Source organism: Portunus trituberculatus, chromosome 50 (genome assembly GCF_017591435.1).
Source record: "Portunus trituberculatus isolate SZX2019 chromosome 50, ASM1759143v1, whole genome shotgun sequence".
Lineage (NCBI taxonomy): Eukaryota > Metazoa > Arthropoda > Malacostraca > Decapoda > Portunidae > Portunus > Portunus trituberculatus.
In genome coordinates, this window is record NC_059304.1 from 18,259,713 (window position 1) to 18,281,256 (window position 21,544).

The following is a 21,544-nucleotide window of genomic DNA, read 5'->3' on the forward strand; positions in this document are numbered from 1 at the left end:
AGTGAGGAAACAACATTAGGGGAGCCGTTGTAAAGGCTGTCCCACTACTCTACGCTACAACGAGACCCGTCAGTCCGTCACCCGTCACCCGTTACTCTACAGCCACAGCAACGCCAAACAATGCAGTGTCAAGTGAAGAGTGTAGTGTGGGAGTGTCTTTCAAGTTGACTGGAGGAACAAGGAGTGAGACAGGAGTGGTGGAGTGCGTGAAGGAAACTATGGTGTGGCGGTGAGCTGAGGTGTTTTGCAGCCACTCCACTTGATATAACGCGGCGTTTTATTTCTATTATTTTACATGTTTATTATTATTTGTTTTTTTAGTTCAAGAGTGCAATTGAAACGTTGAATTGCAGATTGTGTTGTGAAGATGGAGAGGTAAGTCTTAGAAGTTCCTCATACGTCATTAATTCACTTTTTATTTAACATTCGGCACTGTCCTAATATATGTCACCCGTATTCAGAAACGCTTCGCTCTCCCTAGACGACTATTTCCAAAGGCTTTAGTTGAAGATACTCATGTTTTAAGGGTGTTTTTTTATGATTCTGGTCATTAATTAGAGATACCCAACATGGCTTTAGATCAGGGAGGTCCTGTCTTACAAATTTGCTCGATATCTTAGAATATATTACCAAGGAGTTAGATGATGGAAATAGCATAGATGTTATATATCTAGATTTTAGCAAGGCGTTTGATAAGGTACCGCATAGGAGGCTAGTGTACAAATTGAGACTACATGGGATAGGGGGTAGGTTAGTTGATTGGATTAGTGAATGGCTTTCTGATAGGAAACAGAGAGTAGTATTAAATGGGGCAATGTCTGAGTGGAAGGAAGTGGTTAGTGGGGTACCCCAAGGATCAGTGCTAGGACCTCTTCTTTTCTTGGTGTACATTAACGATTTAGATATAGGAATTAGTAGCAAAGTATCAAAGTTTGCAGATGATACTAAGATAGCATGTGCAGTACAGGGTGAAAAGGACAATTACAGAATACAACGAGACCTGGACAGGCTGATAGCATGGGCAGACAGGTGGCAGATGGAGTTTAATTCTAAAAGTGTCAGGTTATGCATTTAGGTAAAGACAACACAAACTTTAACTATGAGATGGAGGGATGTTGGCTAGAGGCAGTAGAGGAAGGAAAGGATTTAGGAGTAGTGATAGACAGGACTATGAAATTTTCAAAGCAATGTTTAGAAGCAAGAAATAGGGCAAATAGGATCCTGGGTTTTATAAATAGAAATGTTAGTTATAAAAGTAAGGAAGTGGTGCGTAGCTTATATAATTCCTATGTTAGGCCCCATTTAGAGTATTGCATACAGGCCTGGTCACCCCACTATAGGCAGGATATCAACATGTTAGAAGCAGTTCAGAGAAGAGCAACTAGGATGATACCAGCATTAAAGCGCCTGGAGTATAGAGATAGATTAAAGGAATTAAACATGTTTTCATTTGAGAGGAGATGTATAAGAGGGATATGATAGAGTTATTTAAAATGTTCTCAGATACAAACTACATAGATGTGAGATCTTTCTTTACCTTAGAGGAGGAAATAGGACTAGAAATCATGGCAGGAAGATTAGAAAGCAAGGCTGCAGGTTAGATATAAGAAAATATTTCTTTAGTCATAGAGTGGTAGACTTCTGGAATGCATTGCCAGAGACGGTTGTAAATAGCACTAGTTTGACAATGTTTAAAAACAGATTAGATAAGCACTTAAATTTATTAGATTTATAATTATGTATAGCACTGCATGATAGTTTTATAAGAAATTTACTATAGTTAAACAAGACATGATCCCCATGTATGGGGACCACAAATTGTAGAGGATTTCGCTGCAGGACTTAGCCCTGTTAATGGGCCAAATATTTAGAATTAGTATATAATGTATTGTGTACCCTGTAAGTGTATCTTTAAGTACTGATGACGAGGTCGCTGTGCGACTGATACAGGATAACCTAGATGGGCCCTGGTGGCCCTTTGTTATCCTATTATTTATGTTATGTTATGTTATGTTATGGATTACCAAGATTTCTAGTTGATCATAAGGAGAAACTGTCCTGAAAACCCGGCTAGTTGTCTTTGGGGACTTGAAAAATTGTCATGGTAAGAAAGGAAGGCGTCTCTGAACATGGCTGAGTGGTCCCTCCAGCTCATCTCGTTTTCCAGCTCCCCCTTTGCAACTCTCACTCAGCTGACATGACAGGAATAAAAATGTGATTACTTTGACTAACCTAACCCCGACTCTAAACCATCCTAGCTAGCATTACCTAAGCGCTCTTGGTCAGAAGGGTTCTAAGGAAGATGTACTAGCAGTGCTTGTTGCCTCAGCCTGGTAATGTTTGGTAGGCTAGGTTGAAGTTGGGTTAGGTTAAAGTTATGGTTTAAGTTAGTTTGGTTATGGTATTTTCATTCTTACGTCATTTCTGCCGAGTGTAAGAGCTACAAAGGGAGCTGGGAAATGAGGTGAACTAGAGGGACTGCTATATTGGGATAGTGCCTAACATTCTTTTTCTGAATACAATAGAAGTGTAGGTAGAGTTGCAGGCACATGATGACTGTGCTTCCTACTTTGCAGGGACAGCCTTCTGCAGGATTATGAAGACACCGTGCAGAAGCAGGCTGTTCTCCTAACACGGCAGCAGGTGAAGCTTTTTGCTGTGTTGATTTTGAGGTTACTTGGTGGCCAGTGGTTAGTGTGGTCTGCACACTGGGAGTGACCTTGTTGTGACAGACTGATAGTGTTTTAAGTTTTAAGTGGTGGTCATGTTGATATTGCACTACAAGTATACTCATGCCTGATGTGGGTATAACACATTTTCTACTCATGAAGTAAACTAGTTTTCAATTTTGAATTATGGAGCACTGAAATATTTTTATGCAGTGTTATCTCTCTCTCTCTCTCTCTCTCTCTCTCTCTCTCTCTCTCTCTCTCTCTCTCTCTCTCTCTCTCTCTCTCTCTCTCTCTCTCTCTCTCTCTCTCTCTCTCTCTCTCTCTCTCTCTCTCTCTCTCTCTCTCTCTCTCTCTCTCTCTCTCGCAAAGATGATAGTATCCACTTCTGCTGTAATGACTTGGTGCATCTCCACAGGCCACCATAGACAGCCTGCATGAGGAAGCAGCAGAGCAGCAGCACAGAGCAGAGGTGAGCGGGAAGCAGCTGCAGGCCCGGCTTGAGTCCCTCCAGCAACAGGTGAAGGCAGCCGCCCTCCAGGATGCTGCAGAGGAAATCACTCTCTTGAAGCAAGAGCTTGAGACTTCACTGAAGGTGACTCATTCATTTATATACCTCCCTTGCAGCACACTCCTCAACCAACACTGACAGAGGTGGTGGTCCATTTATAAATGCAGGACACCACTGCAAACATTGTCAAACTGGAATAGACTTTTTGTTTTTTATTTTTCAACATTATCTCAAGGTTTTGTTCTACAATGGCAGGGAACTTTTTTTAGTAAGATTTTTCTTAAGATATTTTATTTTATCTTGTCTTATTTTATTTCTTTATTTACTTTGATGTGCTTGGGCTGCTAGAGTATTGTATAGTGGATCACCAGACTTCCTCTCTCACCAGGACAATGCTACGATGGTTAATGATATGAATGGTTTTTGTGTGTGTGTGATGGTTTTTATGGGCCACCTTGTAAGGCTTGATGGCTTCGTATATAGGTAGGTATATTAATTGGTATTAAATGCCACCCATAAAGTATTGTTGAATTTATTTTTGTTTGAAAAGTCTTTGTATATTTGTGTGTTTTGTCAGGAGAAGGAAGCCAGCCAGGCCGAGAGTCGCAGACAAGGTTTGGAGGTGCAGCGGCTCCATCAGGCACTGCTGGTGTCTCAGGGCTCTCATGTTCCCTCCAAAGTTAGTGCATCTTGTTCTTGTTTTACTGAGCTTGTACCAGCAGTGTTTGTGTTGAGTGGCATCAGTCTTACAACCTCTTTGATGCTTTTCAAACTGAGTGAAATGCCAAGAATGTGGTAATGTGCTGCATATGTTATCTTGCTGGTGTCTCACCAGAGAACTATTTTGTAGGTTCATTTGTACTTGTATATATATATATATATATATATATATATATATATATATATATATATATATATATATATATATATATATATATATATATATATATATATATAGATAGATAGATAGATAGATAGATAGATATAGATATAGATATATAGATATAGATATATACACACACACACACACACACACACACACACACACATATATATATATATATATATATATATATATATATATATATATATATATATATATATATATATATATATATATATATACATACATACATACATACATACATACATACATACACACAGTAAGGTCCCAAGTTACGTCAAACTCGTAGTTACGTCAGTCCACTATAAGGCAATTTAAGATTAAAAAAATAAAAAATTTATAAATCGTAAAGTGCGGGATTTATTGTTATTGTTGGTGGTTGCCCGCCACACCGCCCGCCTCACGCTTGAATACAATAACACCCTGCCTCAGTTCCACCACACCATCGCCCCTGGCAAGAGTGTTATCCTACTTCTGCGTTTACTGACTCAAGTTCTTAGTATCTTGCTCAATGGCACCAAAGAGAAAACTTCTTAGTGACAGCAGTGATGCTAAGAAAAGGAAAACCATTATGCTACAAGAAAAGAGGACATAATTAAAAGACATGAGAAGGGAGGCAGCAGCTGTGTGTGAGGGAGGGAAGAAGAAAATGGGAAGCCCGTTACCATGACAACGGGGAGGTTGACGACCTTGAGGGCTCGCACACCCATCACAACAATAACAACTCCGGAGCCTTCGCCTGGGCCACACGACACTCGCAGCTGACTTGCACCGTCTGCGCCTGTCTGCTGATCCCTATTGCCCTTTCCTATTGCATTTCCTGCCCGCTGCCCACGCTTCTACTCCCACCGCACTGCACTACGCTCCCAGCTGTCCGCCCTGTGGGCGTCACAACATTCGACCTGCCCACCCTCCTGGCGGCCTCAGGCGTCCACCCCTCTCGGCAACCTGCAGTCCTTCGCGTTCGTGGCCCTAATCAACAACAAAAACAAGCTTGTGTTTCATATTCCTACATAGTTGTAAATAATATAACAATATAACCTTTAACTTACCTGAATGACCATAAACAATGATTGGTTGAAAACTCAATAATATGCTTTGAAATGTACGGAAAATCGAGTTACGTACAAAATCGACTTACGTCATGTTTCAGGAACGTAACTCTGACGTAAACCGAGACCTTACTGTATATATATAAATATTTTTTTTTCTTTTTTATATTAACTTGAAAAGTTATGTTATATTTTGCCAAATTTGAATAATTTGAGTAGTTTGAGTATTGCGCACAAAATGGAAGGAAGATTATATGAAAATCTCAAAATAGATAATAAGATTTAAGAGAAATATTGTGGAGATCATTCTCTATATTAACACAACTAGAATTGTCTGATTAACAAGATGTTGCTATGCTTTGAGATAACAATGATGGCCCTAATGCTGGCCATGAAAATATCATGTAACCCTATCTGTGTTGCATGAAGGAGTCTGAGGAATACATGAAGGCAGTAGATGCTCTGGAGGAGGAAACACAGAGGCTGAGAGCACAGGCAGCTGCACTGGAGGAAGAGAAGATGGTTACTCTCAAGTCAAATCATGACCTGAAGAAGGAGGTGAGCATATGTCTAGTAAAGCTTCATCATCATCATTGGATTTCTTTTCACTGGCAAGGTGCTTTTTATCTCTCAGTTTTCTATCATTCACATATACAGTATAATGTAACTGATCTCTATAGAGTGAAGGCAAAGGTACTAGCTCTCTTCTGTCAGGAGTCCAGACCTAAGAGATTGGTGTAAATGAGTGTGGGTGGGATGGTTGTGTGGTTTGTTGTGGCTGCTCACATTTTTGGAAGGAAGACAGCCTTGGTATGTGCCTGTATTTTCTCTCCATATAATACAAATTAGAAAAACTGTACTGTACTATTGTTGAAGATGGATTTTTTCAAGCATTTTCCCTGGAACAGCTTGTCTTTCATTGTTTTACTCGTATTTTGCTAGGTGGCATTTCTTGAGGCTCAGCTGGACCAGGAGTGCCAGGCAGCCCAGACGCTGAGGTCGCTGGTGGAGGAAAAGGAAGCCAGTGCACGGGAGGCCAGTGACTCTTTCAATGGCCTCAATAAAAAGTTTCTAGAGCAGAGTGAGGATCTTCGTCTGCTCCTGGCACAAGTTCAAAGCCTGAAGGCAAATAGGGTATGTCTTATTCAGAGTCTATGTTGGGTTGCTCCAGATGTAAAGCTGTAGCTGTGAGGGTATTGTAAGTTATGAAGGTAAATCATTAATTGGTGAATGTGAATAGTATAACATATATTGATGTGGAGTTTTGAGCATATCTAGTCTCTTCAAACAACAGCTCTCAATATTCTGTAATTTGTACTCACTGCTGCTTTTATTCATCCAGGACCACTTGGCCAAGGTTTTGGTCAATGTGAAGGACAAACTTAAGGAGGCACAGACCCGAGTGGCTGAAAGTTTGCGCATTGCTGAGGACTCACTTGTAGAGAAAGATGCTGCCCTTCTGCGGGAGAAACATGCCCTAAGTAAGATCATATCACTCGCAACAGGTGAATATGACGGGAAACAATATCAATGACTCATGAAATTTTGGCTTAATCCTCTTCACTTGATGCAGATGAGGTGCGTAGACTGGAGGGGACTGTGGCCTCCTTGACAGAGGAAGCTGGGAGGAGAGCGCAGGCTGAGGTGACCAAGGTGAAGCATGACTACAACACTAATATCAAGAAGATGTCGCAGGAAGTGGCAAAGCTTGAGATGGTGAGACCAGGCCTTTTTTGGTGTCTTTCCAGATTTTATTTAATTTCCAGTAACTCCCTCAGGATTGGCACACACCGAACCACTACTATACTCAAGCTTTATACTGATGCTAGTTTACCACTTTCTTTACTTCATTATGTGTCTCACAAGCAGTGGCATAGTGAGAGATTAATTGACATTGGGCAAAACCTAAAAATGCTGCCCCTGAAAGTAATAAAAATGTGAGATTAGGTATAAGACACTTGTTTATTATGTCTATGTACATATATTATACTATACATACATGAACTTTAAATCAATATTTTGTGTGCCTTCAGTTTTGCAAAGTAAAATAATGGTCTGAACAATCATTATTCTCAGTAGCCTTGCTTTTGCCACCCCCTGAGAAATGTGCTACCCAGGGCATTTGACCCGCTCACTCCCCTATCACTACATCACTGCTCATAAGTTACAATGCTATTCCCTCAATAGAAATGTTAGAGAACAGCAGGAATTTTTACATAATTTTCTACTTTTCATTATATTATATGAGTGGTTAGTGTGAGTTGATTGGGGCACTGTTACTGTATATTCCTTCAGTCTCTGAGTGAGAAGCAGCTGGATTGTGACCGTGCTCAAAGGGACCTGAAGAGAGTGATGGAGGAGACAGAGGAACTACAGGAGGAAGTGACTCAAAAGAAGGAGCAACACCGTCTGGAGACCCTCAATCTTCACCAGCGCATCAGCTCCCTTGAGGCACAGCTTACTTCACTCATGGCTGAAAGAGATAGCATGTCTTCCCTTGGGCTGCAGAATGTTAAAGAGTAAGTCTTTTTACTTGTGGTTGCTTCATGTCACACTAAATGAAGTGAGCACCTCAACTAGTCACACATTATTCAAGTTTTGAGATATATAATCTCATCTTCAGCTAGCTATCATATCTTTGATTAGTGAAACAGATACAGTTTGATGTAAACAAGACTTTGATATGGATGTGTGTTATATTTGGTAGTCATCCACTGATTAGAGTGTGGAATGTAAAATATTACTTTATAGGATTGAAGAGCAGAGGAAGGACCTGGTGGCTAGAATTGCTGAGCTGGAAGAAAGATTGAGTAAAGCAAGAAGTGAGTCTGCTAGGGCAAGGTTGGAAGGTGAGGAAGCAAAGAGGAACCTAGTTAAGGTCACCACTCAGTTAGACAAACTACAAGAAGAGAGCAGCAGAAGCCACAAGTTTCTGAAGAAACAGTTGCGGTAAGATAGAAAAACAACATATCAAGTGTTGCAGTTATTGTGACAATTGTATATCACCTGAAATAATCCAGAGAGTATAAGGAGATGAGGTAAATGTTTTGCCTTTCATTCAAAGACTGAAGATGGAGGAAGTTGAGGAGGTGACATCAGGTGCTGAGGGTCGACTGGAAGCCTCGGAGAATACACACCGAAAAGCTTTGACACAGTGCTACCAGAGTACTGCAGTTATTCAGGAAAACTACTCCAGGTGAGAATTCCTTTTCCCTTATATTCAGTTGTATGGAAAATAACTATATATATATATATATATATATATATATATATATATATATATATATATATATATATATATATATATATATATATATATATATATATATACCTTACTAAGTGTTGTGATCATTTCTTCTCAAACTCAAGGATTGTGAAACTCAAGTTATTGAGAACATGGAAGAAATGTTATATTTATTTCAGCTACATGGCCAAGGCAAGGCCAAGGTAATTAACACCAAGTTGTTATAGTACTGTAGTTTTTTTTTTTTTTTTTTTTTTTTTATTTGTTTATTTATTTATGTCTTTTTTATTCCAATGCAGGTTACAGACCCAGATGAAGGACCAAAAGAGAGACTATGAGCAGAAATTGTCTGAGCTGAACCAGCACTTACAGGAAGCTCAGAGCCAGCAGCAGCACACATCTCTTGCCCTGCACAGTGCCAACACAAACCTTGCCGTCAATGAGAACCTCCTGTCACAATACAAAGCAAGGTGAGTCTCTTACTTCTGTATTACCACGAGTTGGCAACAAGTACTTTGATGGCAGGTGCAAGGTAATCCCTCACCTTTTCCAGTAGACTTAATTGTATTCAATGTTTACTCTTTCCTATAAATGTAAAACTGTATTTATGGATGTTCACTTTAGAAATCTCTAGAATTTTATGTAATACAGATTATTTGCTTCTCTTTCTTGGATGCCATAATATATACCAAAATTGTAAGTTGTGTCAGATCAAAGTTTGGATATTACTTGGTTCAAAAGAATTCCTTAGATAATTCTATTAGATATTGTAGGTTTTGTGTGAATGAATATCATGTTTTAGCATTCCTTTTATTGTGGTGCAGAGTAGCAGAGGTGGAGGAGCGCCTTGTCACAGCGGAGCGGAGATTCTTGACACTGAAGCACCACAAGTTGGACCAGGGAAGCTTCAAGACTTCATGATGGTGGTTGAGTTCTTTAAGGGTAAGTAGCTTCCCTTCTCTCTTGTAGTGAGTTGAGTTGGACTGGTCATTGGCAATATAAAGTAAGTTTTAGAGACAGGGATATGAAACAAGACAGCTTCCGGCTGATGCGCTTCATTCATCACATACTCATTTCGTAATCATACAGTAACCATCATGTCCACTATCTACATTTTGGATGCCTTCACTAATCTGGCCTTTGATGATCTGATCCCCCAGATAAAATTGACCCTTAGGTTGTCTCACTCCTGAAGTAGCTCAATTGGGACCTGGCAGTGCTCTTGACCCATTTGTCATCCTGCTAAATATGCTGTGAGTGTGCTAGCTTGTAGTTTATTTATTTACTAATTTAATAATGATGGCATGACCAGCTGTGGTAGCCGTGGTTCATGAGACACTCTCTCTCTGACAATCAGGGCCTGACAGGATTAAGAGTGTTTATGATGTGTGTGTGTGTGTCTTTGTGTGTTGGGCAGGTGCTTCCTCAGGGCCACCATATGTGCAATTACTGCGTGGTATGTACATAGATAGTATAGATAATATGAATTAGATAGTATAGATAGTATGAATTAAAGAATCATTGTAGGACTACGTCATATCACAATATTGATACTGATTTTATACAGTAATAAATCACACTGAATTTTTCTACAATATTTTTATATTTGTATTTTCAAATAACATTATTTTCGTAATAACGGTAAAAATCAGCATTTCAACTTTTATTTTCCATTGAAATGCTAAAAAATTACAATTATACTCCATTTATGCTGGTATCCATCACATTCTTGAGGTAATCTGTAAAACTAACCTGTAAGTCTCGCCTCAATGCACTTCACCTGAAACACTGGTGTGTAATAGTAACAACATGTAGGCTAATGTAATTACAAATTTTTCTTTAATAATGTTTATTACTGTGAAAGCTTCACATTCTTATCATTTCATTCAGATACCCTTCCATCGTCATCTTCCTTATCTATGCCCATCACATCTCCTTGATGCTCTGCATTTTGTTTCTATTTATCAGTAACTGAGTATTTATTTGGCTGATTCGTCTCTACATCAACATTCATACATTGCTACTCTGCACTCTATTTCCTTCACTAATTCCAGCCTTAAGTCTTTGCAAAATCTTAAGTGTCACTGGTATGTTAACAGACTGCTTGTACTGTATTCTAAAAATTATCAAATGTAATTTGATATTTATGGAGTAAAATAAAAAAAAAATATTGCACAAAGTATTTTATTAGAAAGATTATTTTGATCACAAGCTTATATGAGAAAAATATTACCTTGTATCTTAAAAGTGTGACGGATGTACAACCTGGCCAGGTCCTGCAGTAACTGTGCTAGTCACTGGCATGAAAACAGCACATAGTACTTGTTACTGGCAGGACACAGAACATCACAGAGGCATTTAATTGAATAGTGAACACCTTTTTATTTCAAGCAGAAAATATTCAGAAGCTACATTCTAGTAATAATATTGTTAGGAAGCCACCAATATGTACAGTAGGAATAAAAAATAAAGCCTTTCATTTTATACAAAACAGAACAAAATAGTTTGCATGAAACCTGCCAGTACTAATCTAAGCAACCACACAGAATGAATTCCTGAGGTTATTAGTATTTTGTAGTGATCAGGAAATTGAGATGGCAAGATGCCACACACTGATGACAATGGCATAAGGCTGTAGGTGGTGAGCAGAAGAGTTACAGGGAACAACAACCAAACTCTGATGGTATCTGTCAGAACATCAGGCAAAAACAGATGTTGAGGCCTACCTTTGATCTAGTCATGTATTGCTGCTATATAAAAGTACTAAGCTGTCAGTGCAACAGTTCTCAGAGTGATGGTGGATCTCTCTCATACTATTATGAGAAAGTTCCTTCAAACAACATGTCGGTGACATTTAGATCAACACTCAGGAAACAGAAGATGAACTTCTGTTTAAAGATTTTGCTTGAAATGCCAAAGAACTTTCTGATGCATTTGATACTTGGCCAACATAACTTTTATATATTTCCATACAAATTTCCTTTCAGAGGGCGAATTGGTCACATGTAACAAGAGGGTCTATAAAAATGTATGGTGTAGGAAAAATAAATACACTATGTAAACATATGTACAGTAGAGCTCTCTTGGAAAAGGCAATGCAATAAGCTTTGTATAAAGTTCATTATAAGCTACACATTTGAACCTTAATTTAAGTTTTGAATGCTTTAAACCATGGTAGTTCCATAATTGTACAACAAATGTCACGCAGTTTAAGTTACATTAGTCTTTGCATTTGCACTGGTAAAGGAACAGCAAAGGAACAGCCTTTCACTGCTGATATTAACTCTCTTCTCATTCCACAAACCTAAAGTAATCTAATTTTCCTAAATCCTTTCTAAAATTTTATAAGAGAATAAAGTAATATGTTTATATACCATTTGGTAAGCTAATCAAATAAAAATGTCAAATATTATACCTAATGTTCTCAAATTCAGATAGTGTCCCATCAAAACTAGTGAATCTTCTCACTTTTTTCACTACTAACTGCAAATAACATACATACATACTTGTAAAATGCAAGCAGTACATATTTCAGTGACAATGAATAACATAGTAGCATCACTGTATGACATTTATTGTTTACATCTGCATCTACCTCTTCTGTACCAAAAATTGTAGCATTTGCTAAGTAGCAACTATGCTTACACAGTCTTATATAACCAAAACATAGCGTAGTCATTCTCTTCAGTATTCAATTACTTTCCAAGTGATCTTCCTTGTATTAGTTTGATTTCAAGTTATGATCCCAAAGATAACTAAAATAGCACCCCCCCCCCCTCTCTCTCTCTCTCTCTCTCTCTCTCTCTCTCTCTCTCACACACACACACACACACACACACACACACACACACACACACACACACACACACACACACACACACACACAAGATCTCTCTGGTATCAGTGTGGGTCTCTTCATAAGATCTTTCTGGTATTAGCGTGGGTCTCTTCATGAGGCCGTGCAGCAGCACAGTCCACCACTGACTGTACTAACTGTGCAGGGTTTGCTCCATTAACAACACTCGGTTACTTAAGCTAAAACTGATACAGCCTTATTTGGAATTTGCCTTTTTTGTTACAAAAAATAAATGCTGAGGGTCAATATGCCACAATTTTTGGTACCTCTCCTTTGTAGCACTTCCACAAATACAGTATAACCTGCATTATTCATATCATGTTAGTACTTCCTAAACTATCTGGCATTGCATATATCTATGTATGAATATATATATGTCATTTTAACTGTATGAACACATAATGTTACATTTAGTACATAAAACAGTGTAAATATATAAATTTAAAGTCACATTGTTGTGACATAGCAAATCTTATGAGGTGAACACTGGAATTATTTGATTTTTAAGCAGGATATTGAATGTTGAACATTGAATATAGGGAGAACAACAAGGCAGCTGCCATTCACATGCTTTTTGGAGAGGAAAGTTATCATGCTGAATCCCAATCACATTTTTGATGAGTTATGCCAGATAACTCAACATAATTAGCTACAACTACATGAATAGCAGGCCATTATAATATAACTGATGTGTTCAGTTTTTAGTAAGTAATTTTTTGATGAAACAATCTTATGGATTTTTGCATACAAAACCTGAAAAAAAAAGTAATTTTCCTATCTTCTGAATGTTAATTAAGTTATTGTACATGTGAAAACACTCTAGTGTTTAAATACCTATGATTTTGTTCATACCAAGCTGCCAGCATGCAGTGCATGAAGCCTGGCTATATGCTGAAAACACACACACACACACACACACACACACACACACACATCTTTTTAATCTCAAGGTCACTCTTTTATAGCACAAACAGAAACTAATGTATTACACACACTCTGCTAATCAAAACTCACCACTGAGTTTAAACTAGAAAACTGAGTTAAGCGTCTTACAGAAGGCTGGACTACAGGATGCCACCCTAATACTAGGTGTAATTCATCAACAATTTGTTGATGTGTTCATGTTCTCGGTCACATCGCTCCATCAACTGTTGGATTCTCTTCACCAGTGTTTTCCGCCTCTGCCTGGCACGAACATCTGTCTCCTGTTGCAAAAAGTAAATGCTTCTTTATCATGCACTTCAGTGCTTCAAGCTATTCACATATTCACTGGTTTAGATTTTTACTCTGTAAAAAGACAAATTTAAGTATTCCTGCATAATTCATTTCCTTGGGTCTTACCTGGAAATCAATGCCATCTAGCTGCTCCAGATGACGCATGAAGTCTTCATTAACGGCAAGGAGCTGTTTCCTGAGCTTAGTAAGTGCCTCCCCACACAATCGGGGATCCATGTAGCCTTGAGAGATTCCTTCCACCTCTGGAATGGCGTCATTGAGGCGCCGTTCTACTTTGCTACATGATTCTTCAACCTGACAAAATAATATATTAATAGAGCATGACAATTAGGAGTGAGATTGGGGAAATGTGAGCTTCTGTGTCAGAATATGATAGCAGGCCTTTGTGTCACTGCTCACTTTTAGGACGGCCTTAAAACTGATGCTGTTGTCCTCATGTTCGTGCTTCTTGCCCAGCACCATCAATTTGGCACCAGGACCCACGCCACACGACGCCAGGGTCACCTCACCCCGGGAGAGAGTTTTGCCCCGGTGAATGATTTTCTGGCTGTTGTGAAGCACATCAGTCAATTCCTCAATCTGAAAGGCAATAATCAAAAGTCAACAATTGGTAATAAATGTAAGGATTGGAATCATACTGTGACATATCATGTGAAGAGGATGCTAACTTTTCCCTGAAATCATGAATTGACAATAACATGAAATCAATGATTAGTCTTTACTACTATAACCATTTCAAACTTGTAAGCTTCCTCTTAAGTGCACCAGTGATGGGATGGTTCACTGGCAGTGGCAGGAAGAGTGCCAATCAGAAATGTTGGTCATTTACAGGTCACTTCAGGTTGCTTTCCCTTCAGTGCACATTATATTATGGATCCACACTGTAATTAAGTATAGAGTATACCTGATCTCAGTCAGGTAAACTCGGGACTCCCTGCCTGCTTCTGCATTTCCTCCTTCCTATGATGAACTCTTACAAGAAGAAAGTTTCAAGACATCTTTCAATTTCGGGTGATCCTTTTTCATTTCTTTAGGGACTAGCACTCTGAGTGGGTCCTTTTTTCACATACTGTCTCCCTTGACTAGGCCCCTTTGTGTGTGTGTGTGTGTGTGTGTGGTGTGGAGGGAGGGTGTGTGACTGACCGTTCTAGACAACTCCTCCAGGGTCAAGGTGCCCTTCACCAGCACATCGTGTCGGATGGTGCCGTGGCACAGCGTAATGCTGTACTCCTCGTCACCCATCCTTGATGCACTTGACTTAAATAACCTCCTAGAAAGAAATATTGCAATATTACTTTATGAAGAAGGAAGAATATGTTATTCTATTCCTCCACATTTTTCCTACTTTTTAGGTTATTATCAAACTTTAGTGCTGGAGACAGCAGTACATTGGAAGCTGTAATTTTATGACGTTTTACTGTTCTGGGCTGTTAATATTTTCTGCTATATAATATATTTCTATTCATCAATATTAAATAAAAGAAATTATACAACTAATTAGGTATAGAAATTGAATCTTTCATAAAATGCAATATCTCCAGTATTTCATTATGAGAAGTTTAGTTATATGGACATATAGTACATATGAATTTTATAATAAACCAGTTTATCATGCAAATGTCTACAGTAGGACTACAGAGAGTCCGAAGAAGATAACCTTGTCATAAGAACACACCTTTGTCTTAAACAAACAAGTATCCTGAGTCCATGGGAGGAAAGAGATTGCCTTCTAATATGATTATCCAATACCTGTGCCAAGGCTCTATATTCAAACTGCACCTTGGCTTACAGAGATTAGGTTAGGTAAGGTTTGGTTGGGTCACTCATAGGGATCAATACAACCTTGCCTGACCTACCCTAACCTTGGTAAGTCGTGGGTTGGGCCACTACTCTGATGCAGCACTCACAGCCATCTGAAACTGACATGCTGGAATAAACATCAGACACATGTACAGCCAACAACTCATACAGTTAGGTACTCCCAGACTTTGTGTTAGGTTGGTGTAACACTTCTTTGCTGCCATCTTATAACTCACTCTACAAGCATTTCAATGGTGGTTCAGCTACAGACTCGTATTATAATTCAACAAACTGTGATAGTGAACAAATAAAATCATATTTAGTTGGAAAACAAAATAGAAGGCTAATTAAAGAAATAAAAATTGCTCACAAGTGAATTTAGTGCTAACAAGTATGAATTGAATACATTTCAAATGCATCTACATAATTTTTTTTTCCATAATGAATTAATATCAATAATAAAATATGGATAAAAAGCAGCAAACAAAAAAAAGTGACTTGTTTTAGATTAAGGAGTAAACAAACCAAACATTTAATCATAAAAAGTTGTAATCAAGCAAAAACAAGTCTGCAATCTGACTCAAGTGAACTGAATCAGTGATATAAAATACATCCCACTGACAGATATCCATGGAAAGTGTAAACACTATTACCATCGTTGTGGTTTTGAAAAATGACAGCAACAAGGAAGAAACAAAAAATATACAAATATTAAATCAAAAGCAGAATTATTCTCTTGGCATTATTATAAGTCAATGTACTTTTTTTGTAGACTTGTCTTTTTCACACACGTAAAACTGTTTCCAAATAAGGAAAAGCACAATGAAATAAATCAACAAAAATCTGAATTATTTTTAGTGAACTTACAAAACTTTACTTTTTTTTTATCTGTGCTAGTCATGTTAATCAGTATCCCACAGCTGCTCACACATGTCAAGACTTACATTTCTTATAATTTTTTTTATTTGTGGTGTCTTCAAGTGTTTGCTGTACTATTATTTGTATGGCAGCATCTTGCTTCTTTCCAATGCAAACACATAATCATCTTGCCAGTGTTTTCCAAGTGAGCAGTAAGCTGGCCAGGACACCTAACACACCTATCACCTTCACTAATGTGTCATCACCAAGCTGGCCACCTGCCATGTGTTGTCTCCTGTGACGACACTCTGCTAATGGTAACACTGCTTACTCTATTTGCAAGTTATCAAGTTTATTTGTACCAGTCGGTAAAGAGATTGTAGGTGTGTTTCAAGACTGTCTTGGCATCTGTTAACAAACTACTAACTCTCCATTAGAAGAAAAACCTCAAATATCAGGGATATTAGTAAAGGAACACGGGCATTCAAATATTTTTACCCATACCTTTACCAGATGGATTGCCGTGCCGAGTCAATTTTTATCCAGATTCTTTACAATACATCTCTCCAAACGGTCAGTGTCGTCAGTAGCAATAGCTTTAAAAATTACTGGCAACTCTAGAGGTGGCACAGTTACATAAGACAAGCATATCCAATGCTACAAATTGCGCCTAAGGAGTGTAACGTTGCATAAGCATATACTACCGTAGCACTATGATCCCCCTGGCCGGGAAAGGCTGAGGCGGGGGCGTAGGAGGGCAGAGGGCACACCTGCACTGAGGCACTTACTGAGGCGCCGCTCCTACAGAGGTGCACGGAGGGACAGGGCTCATACAGGCAGTGGACCACTGTGAAAGACAGCAGGACAAGTAAATCGAAAAGGAACTCACCCAAAGAGCCACATACAGCTGGGACGAGAGTTAGAAGGCTTCCCAGAACAAGTGGGAGTGCGGTACTCGGCGCACGGTGTAAACAATGTCCACTTGCCGAGTACCGCACCATTAAAACAAAAATGTATGGCACAAAATAAGAACAGTGTTACTTAGGGTAAAGCAACACTCACAATTATTGTATGCTCAAGAAAATACGTAAAAAATAAGTTAAAAAAGAAAAGAGGGGAAAAAACTTCACAAAAGGAAGAGGAGTGCTATTATTTTTCTACCTATAGTGTATCATGATGTATATTGCCCTAAAACAAATAAAATAAATCAAGAAAGACTTTTATTGCAGTTATGGGGATGGGAATACACAAATAAGATAACGAGCCAAAAAGGGAAGTGGACCGAATATTACTTGATTAGCAGCGCGAAGCCGAGGCGGGTTCATCAGCCTCATCTCAGCTGTTCAGGGAGTGTGGTGGTGGTAAACATTGCTGTGTCTCCTCTTGCAGGCAAGTATAGCATTTATTTTACTTGTTTTAGATCCATGGATAACTTTCCTCGGGTGTCTTGCTTTTGTGACGGATCGCTGTCTTGGTTTTGATATTGCTTTAGTCATTAGGTACAGTACATTGTCAAGAATTACCGGAATTTTTATTTTAGGGAAGTGATCTCTGACTGTTACTGCAAATGCTGACTGTTTCTCGAAAAAAAATATGCTGCCCTTTCAAATCGTTATGTCCACATCTATGAGGTCAGCAGCGAAATTAATACATTGCATGAGGCTGCGTGAAGGCAACGTAATGAAGCATGCTGTTTGTGTTAATGTTTGCGATCAATCCCTGTCAGCCGCGCTTGGCACCGCTGCTTGTTGGACTTGCATATTCACTCTACTTCACGTCCATCAAGGTTTTTTTTTTTCTTTCTTTCATCACGCGCTCTACAATTATTGATGCTTATGAAAACTAACACATCACTTAGGTTAGTTTAGGGTTAGGTTAGCGTTGATTAAGTTTGTTTTGGTTTAGTTGGTCCGGGATGCCAAAATAGACCAAGTCTCGTTTTCACCGAAACTTCTAAGGAGACAAACAGCCATATTTGGCAAACAGAGGACCTCTTGTAAATATTTGTCAGCAGAGAAAAGGATGAATGGCAGATAGTATGAGTTAACTCTTTGAGTTGAAGAGGTGGACAGAATAGTGGTGAGAGAAAGAAGAAAGCCTTGTGGAGGGAGGCTGCTGGAGGAGGAGAGGCATGCAGTTAGCAAGAATAGAAGAGTAGTTGGCATGAAAATAACATTAGAAGATAGCAAGAGATGCAGCATTGTACAGGCGAGAAATAGACTAAAGACAGCCTGTCAGAGGAGAAGAGTTGATAGGACAAAAAGCTTTTGATTCCACCCTATCTAATAAAACAGTATGAGTGGAAGTCCCTCAACATGTGAAGAATACTTCATATATGGGTGGATTGCTTTCACTTGAAGTAATAAAACATTTAGGCAGTTCTAGTTTAGTTCATAAGATATATCAGTCATTTTATTTGTATCTATCTTATGCTGCAAGATGTTTTGGCTATTTTTAATGAAAGTCATGAGTTATTTCATCCATTTTCAGAATTTTTTAGTCATTAATATTTCCCCTTCAGATTGCCACCATCTTTAAACCATGAGTCGCCGCCAAACTCCAAATGAGTTTCTGCAGCAGATTATTGGACGGCCCGTTGTCGTCAAGCTGAACTCCGGTGTTGACTACAGAGGTATGTTGTCCTTGCATTTGTTATTATGGGAAAGGTGTAGTGAATTGTTTCCTGTGTAAAGAGTGTTTTTGTTTCTAAACTAAGTGTATTTCTTGAAAAAAATTTTTATTTGTGCTTTGCAAGATGTTTTAACTCGAACTATTTTTTTTTTTAGGGAAATTGTGATGTTTATGGAAAAATTCATGACTTTACATTAAAATTGAGATATTGATCTAATAAGAAATAAAAAAAATCATTGTTAGCTATTGGATGAAATAATAGCATTAAAATAATCAAGGGTGATGTCATCAGCCTTAACTTCTGAATGGATGTGGCTGAAGTGTTTGGTAATGTGGGGTTTGCTCCCTGTGAGTCTTGATGGCAGTGGCATGGCAGTCAAGGATGTTGTGTGGATGCTTGTTGATTTTTAAAACTCCTCCCCCCCCCATGCATTAATTGAAACATTCAAGTGATTGGAAGAGAGAACTGCTGCTGGTGATCAGTGATTCAGTACATTCATTTTAAATTATTTCTTAGTCACTTGGTCTTGTGGGATGAGTTAGAGTTTGTGGGAAGATGTAAGGGTTCCCTTCTCTTGTAGTGTCCATGCAGGGCTTCACTTTATCATTTATGTTGACTTTTAAGTTTTTCTGAAAGGAAGGAGGAGGGGAGGAATAAAGGATAATCCCCTGAAGAAGACCTTGAGGACCGTCACCTTGGGTGAAAATTCAATATTGATGACCCTGGCTCTAAGACTGTCTGTGGCCATGAAAATCATCCAGTTCTGTAAAGAAATATGAACATTATACAAAATGGTGAAGATAAATAAAATCTCATTAAGGTGTTGTTCTCAGTGTAGGTGACTGTTTGGTGCAGTATTTCCAGTTTTGTTAGAACACTGTCTTTTGATAAGGTGGCTCCTCAGATGAACATGGAGCATAGGAACTGTGGTGGAGAACCTTGGGGATCATACCTATGTTCTTTGAGCATTCATCAATTTGTTCAGAATATAGTTCATTGTTGTACCTTTGCTACTCTCACAGACATCCTTAGGGTACCAGGGTGATGGTGTTGCTACAGTCCTTTGAAAGAAGTGTTACCAAGATCCTCAGTGTCCTCAGTGGTGCTCTTCATTGTAACCAAAGACACAATTTGTGGAGCTAGGCAGTTGTGGGAATTCTTGCAGCACTGACACCTTACTGCACTGATCTCTTTTGTTTTTGCTTCAAACACTCTAATCTTGATTTAATCACTTTTACAACATTACTAAAGGACTGACATTCAGCTGGTATATGAAATTATATTTCTCTCTCTCTCTCTCTCTCTCTCTCTCTCTCTCTCTCTCTCTCTCTCTCTCTCTCTCTCTCTCTCTCTCTCTCTCTTCATTAGTTAGTTGCCACAAGGCAATTTAAATGTGAAGAAAAATTAGTTATAGAGTATTACTATGATGTAAGAAAATTGAAGTTGGAAAGTGGTGTCTTGTAATGCACAAGGCTTAATTATTGTTTCCTCCCAGGTGTTCTTGCTTGTCTTGATGGCTACATGAACATTGCACTGGAACAGAGTGAGGAGTACCTGAATGGGCAGCTCAAGAACAAATATGGAGATGCCTTCATCAGAGGAAACAATGTCCTCTACATATCCACTCAGAAAAGAAGAGGATAATCTGATGATCATAATTTTATACTAATAGACATTTAAGTTGTAAGATTTAATTATGCTGCCTGTATGCTTTACAGGATATATTGCTTAAGGCCTCCATCTACTTTTAAGTTTCTTACCAAGCATGAAAAATGTTTCCGTAAATTTTAGATGGAAACTTTTGTATGTGGGTGTTTGATTTGTTCCCTGTGGCTGGTTAATATTAATTGAGCACCATAACATGAAAAAAAAATGTAATCCTTTTGGCAAACAGGATGTATTCATAAGACTGAATGGAAGCTGTTTGAAATGTGTTGTGTTTCTTGTTGTGAAGTACAGAGGAATGCAAAACACTCATGCAGTGCTGGAATAAAATGTTATGAATATTGATGCTTTATATTACTTCCTGTCTGGTAAATAATTGCCTGGCACAGGCTGACTTGAAGTATGGTAATGGCATGATTGTCTTTGCAGCTCTTGCAGTAACTGATTGTATCATTGTCATCATCAGCTTACATGGTGCCACTGCTGGACAAAGGTCTGTCACCATTGGTGACTTATGTCACACTGGCTCAGGACAGCATAGTTTAGTCACAAATGTGGAAGGAGAGACAAGCCAAGATATCCGTGTTTTGCTCAGGTTTCAGAGTTTGATCGAAGCTTATCAGTCTTGCGCTGCTGAGATACTGTGCTTAACTTAAGTCAATGTTTATGCGCTGTCTATTTGCTTTAAAACTGGTGATATTTCACTGTTTATGTAAGAGGCATCATATGTCTACATTTACCAGGCTGACAACTCCCGTACAGTATAAACATTACTGCCACGGCTGAGATTGTGTTGATAAACCTCGTGATGGCTGAAGTTCTCTCTCGGTAGGGTTTTTTTAATGACTGCCATAAATTTGTTACGCTTCCATTGCTTTCACCGCACATTTCCACATTGCATTCATCTTAGGAAGTTAAAGTTTCACCAATTGGATATTATTACCATTCTACACTCAGTTTCACGTCCACAAATGGTATAAGACACTATCTTGGAAGGAGAAAAAGGGAAGAAAAAAGTAAATAGATAAAAACTTTACTTTGCTTCCTAATTTCTCTGAAGCTCTTACCTCTTCCCCTTCCTCCATTCTTTTTTTTTTTTTTTCATTTCTTTTTTTAT

The 21,544-nt window shown here is 38.5% G+C and overlaps 3 protein-coding genes across 8 annotated transcripts; 2 read left to right on the top strand and 1 right to left on the bottom strand.

The window, feature by feature from the left end:
• Positions 1–32: 32 nt before the first annotated feature.
• On the top strand, positions 33–17,489 carry LOC123500019 (coiled-coil domain-containing protein 89-like). Of its 2 annotated transcripts, none has more exons than XM_045248623.1 (14): positions 33–375; positions 2,577–2,643; positions 3,088–3,264; positions 3,758–3,859; positions 5,566–5,694; positions 6,079–6,270; positions 6,479–6,617; positions 6,710–6,852; positions 7,432–7,655; positions 7,888–8,085; positions 8,201–8,332; positions 8,680–8,850; positions 9,205–9,322; positions 17,360–17,489. In XM_045248623.1, exons 1-13 carry the CDS (start codon positions 368–370, stop codon positions 9,299–9,301), a joined length of 1,779 nt encoding a protein of 592 aa, XP_045104558.1. In that variant the 5' UTR covers positions 33–367; the 3' UTR covers positions 9,302–9,322; positions 17,360–17,489. The 2 variants fall into 2 exon arrangements, with proteins under 2 accessions (XP_045104558.1, XP_045104557.1); XM_045248622.1 differs by lacking the exon at positions 17,360–17,489 and adding an exon at positions 9,541–10,553.
• Positions 10,549–17,156, bottom strand: LOC123500025. Of its 5 annotated transcripts, none has more exons than XM_045248639.1 (6): positions 17,020–17,137; positions 15,335–15,391; positions 14,616–14,742; positions 13,872–14,051; positions 13,578–13,766; positions 10,549–13,441 (listed from the first exon to the last, which is right to left on the bottom strand). In XM_045248639.1, exons 3-6 carry the CDS (start codon positions 14,712–14,714, stop codon positions 13,322–13,324), a joined length of 588 nt encoding a protein of 195 aa, XP_045104574.1. In that variant the 5' UTR covers positions 14,715–14,742; positions 15,335–15,391; positions 17,020–17,137; the 3' UTR covers positions 10,549–13,321. The 5 variants fall into 5 exon arrangements, with proteins under 5 accessions (XP_045104574.1, XP_045104571.1, XP_045104572.1 ...); XM_045248636.1 differs by having other exon boundaries at positions 15,148–15,391; XM_045248637.1 differs by having other exon boundaries at positions 15,148–15,385; positions 17,020–17,042.
• Positions 17,386–20,768, top strand: LOC123500027 (U6 snRNA-associated Sm-like protein LSm6). The gene is made up of 3 exons (XM_045248640.1): positions 17,386–17,519; positions 18,652–18,762; positions 20,258–20,768. The coding sequence occupies exons 2-3, from the start codon at positions 18,672–18,674 to the stop codon at positions 20,404–20,406; spliced, it is 240 nt and encodes a 79-aa protein (XP_045104575.1). The 5' UTR covers positions 17,386–17,519; positions 18,652–18,671; the 3' UTR covers positions 20,407–20,768.
• Positions 20,769–21,544: the final 776 nt, after the last annotated feature.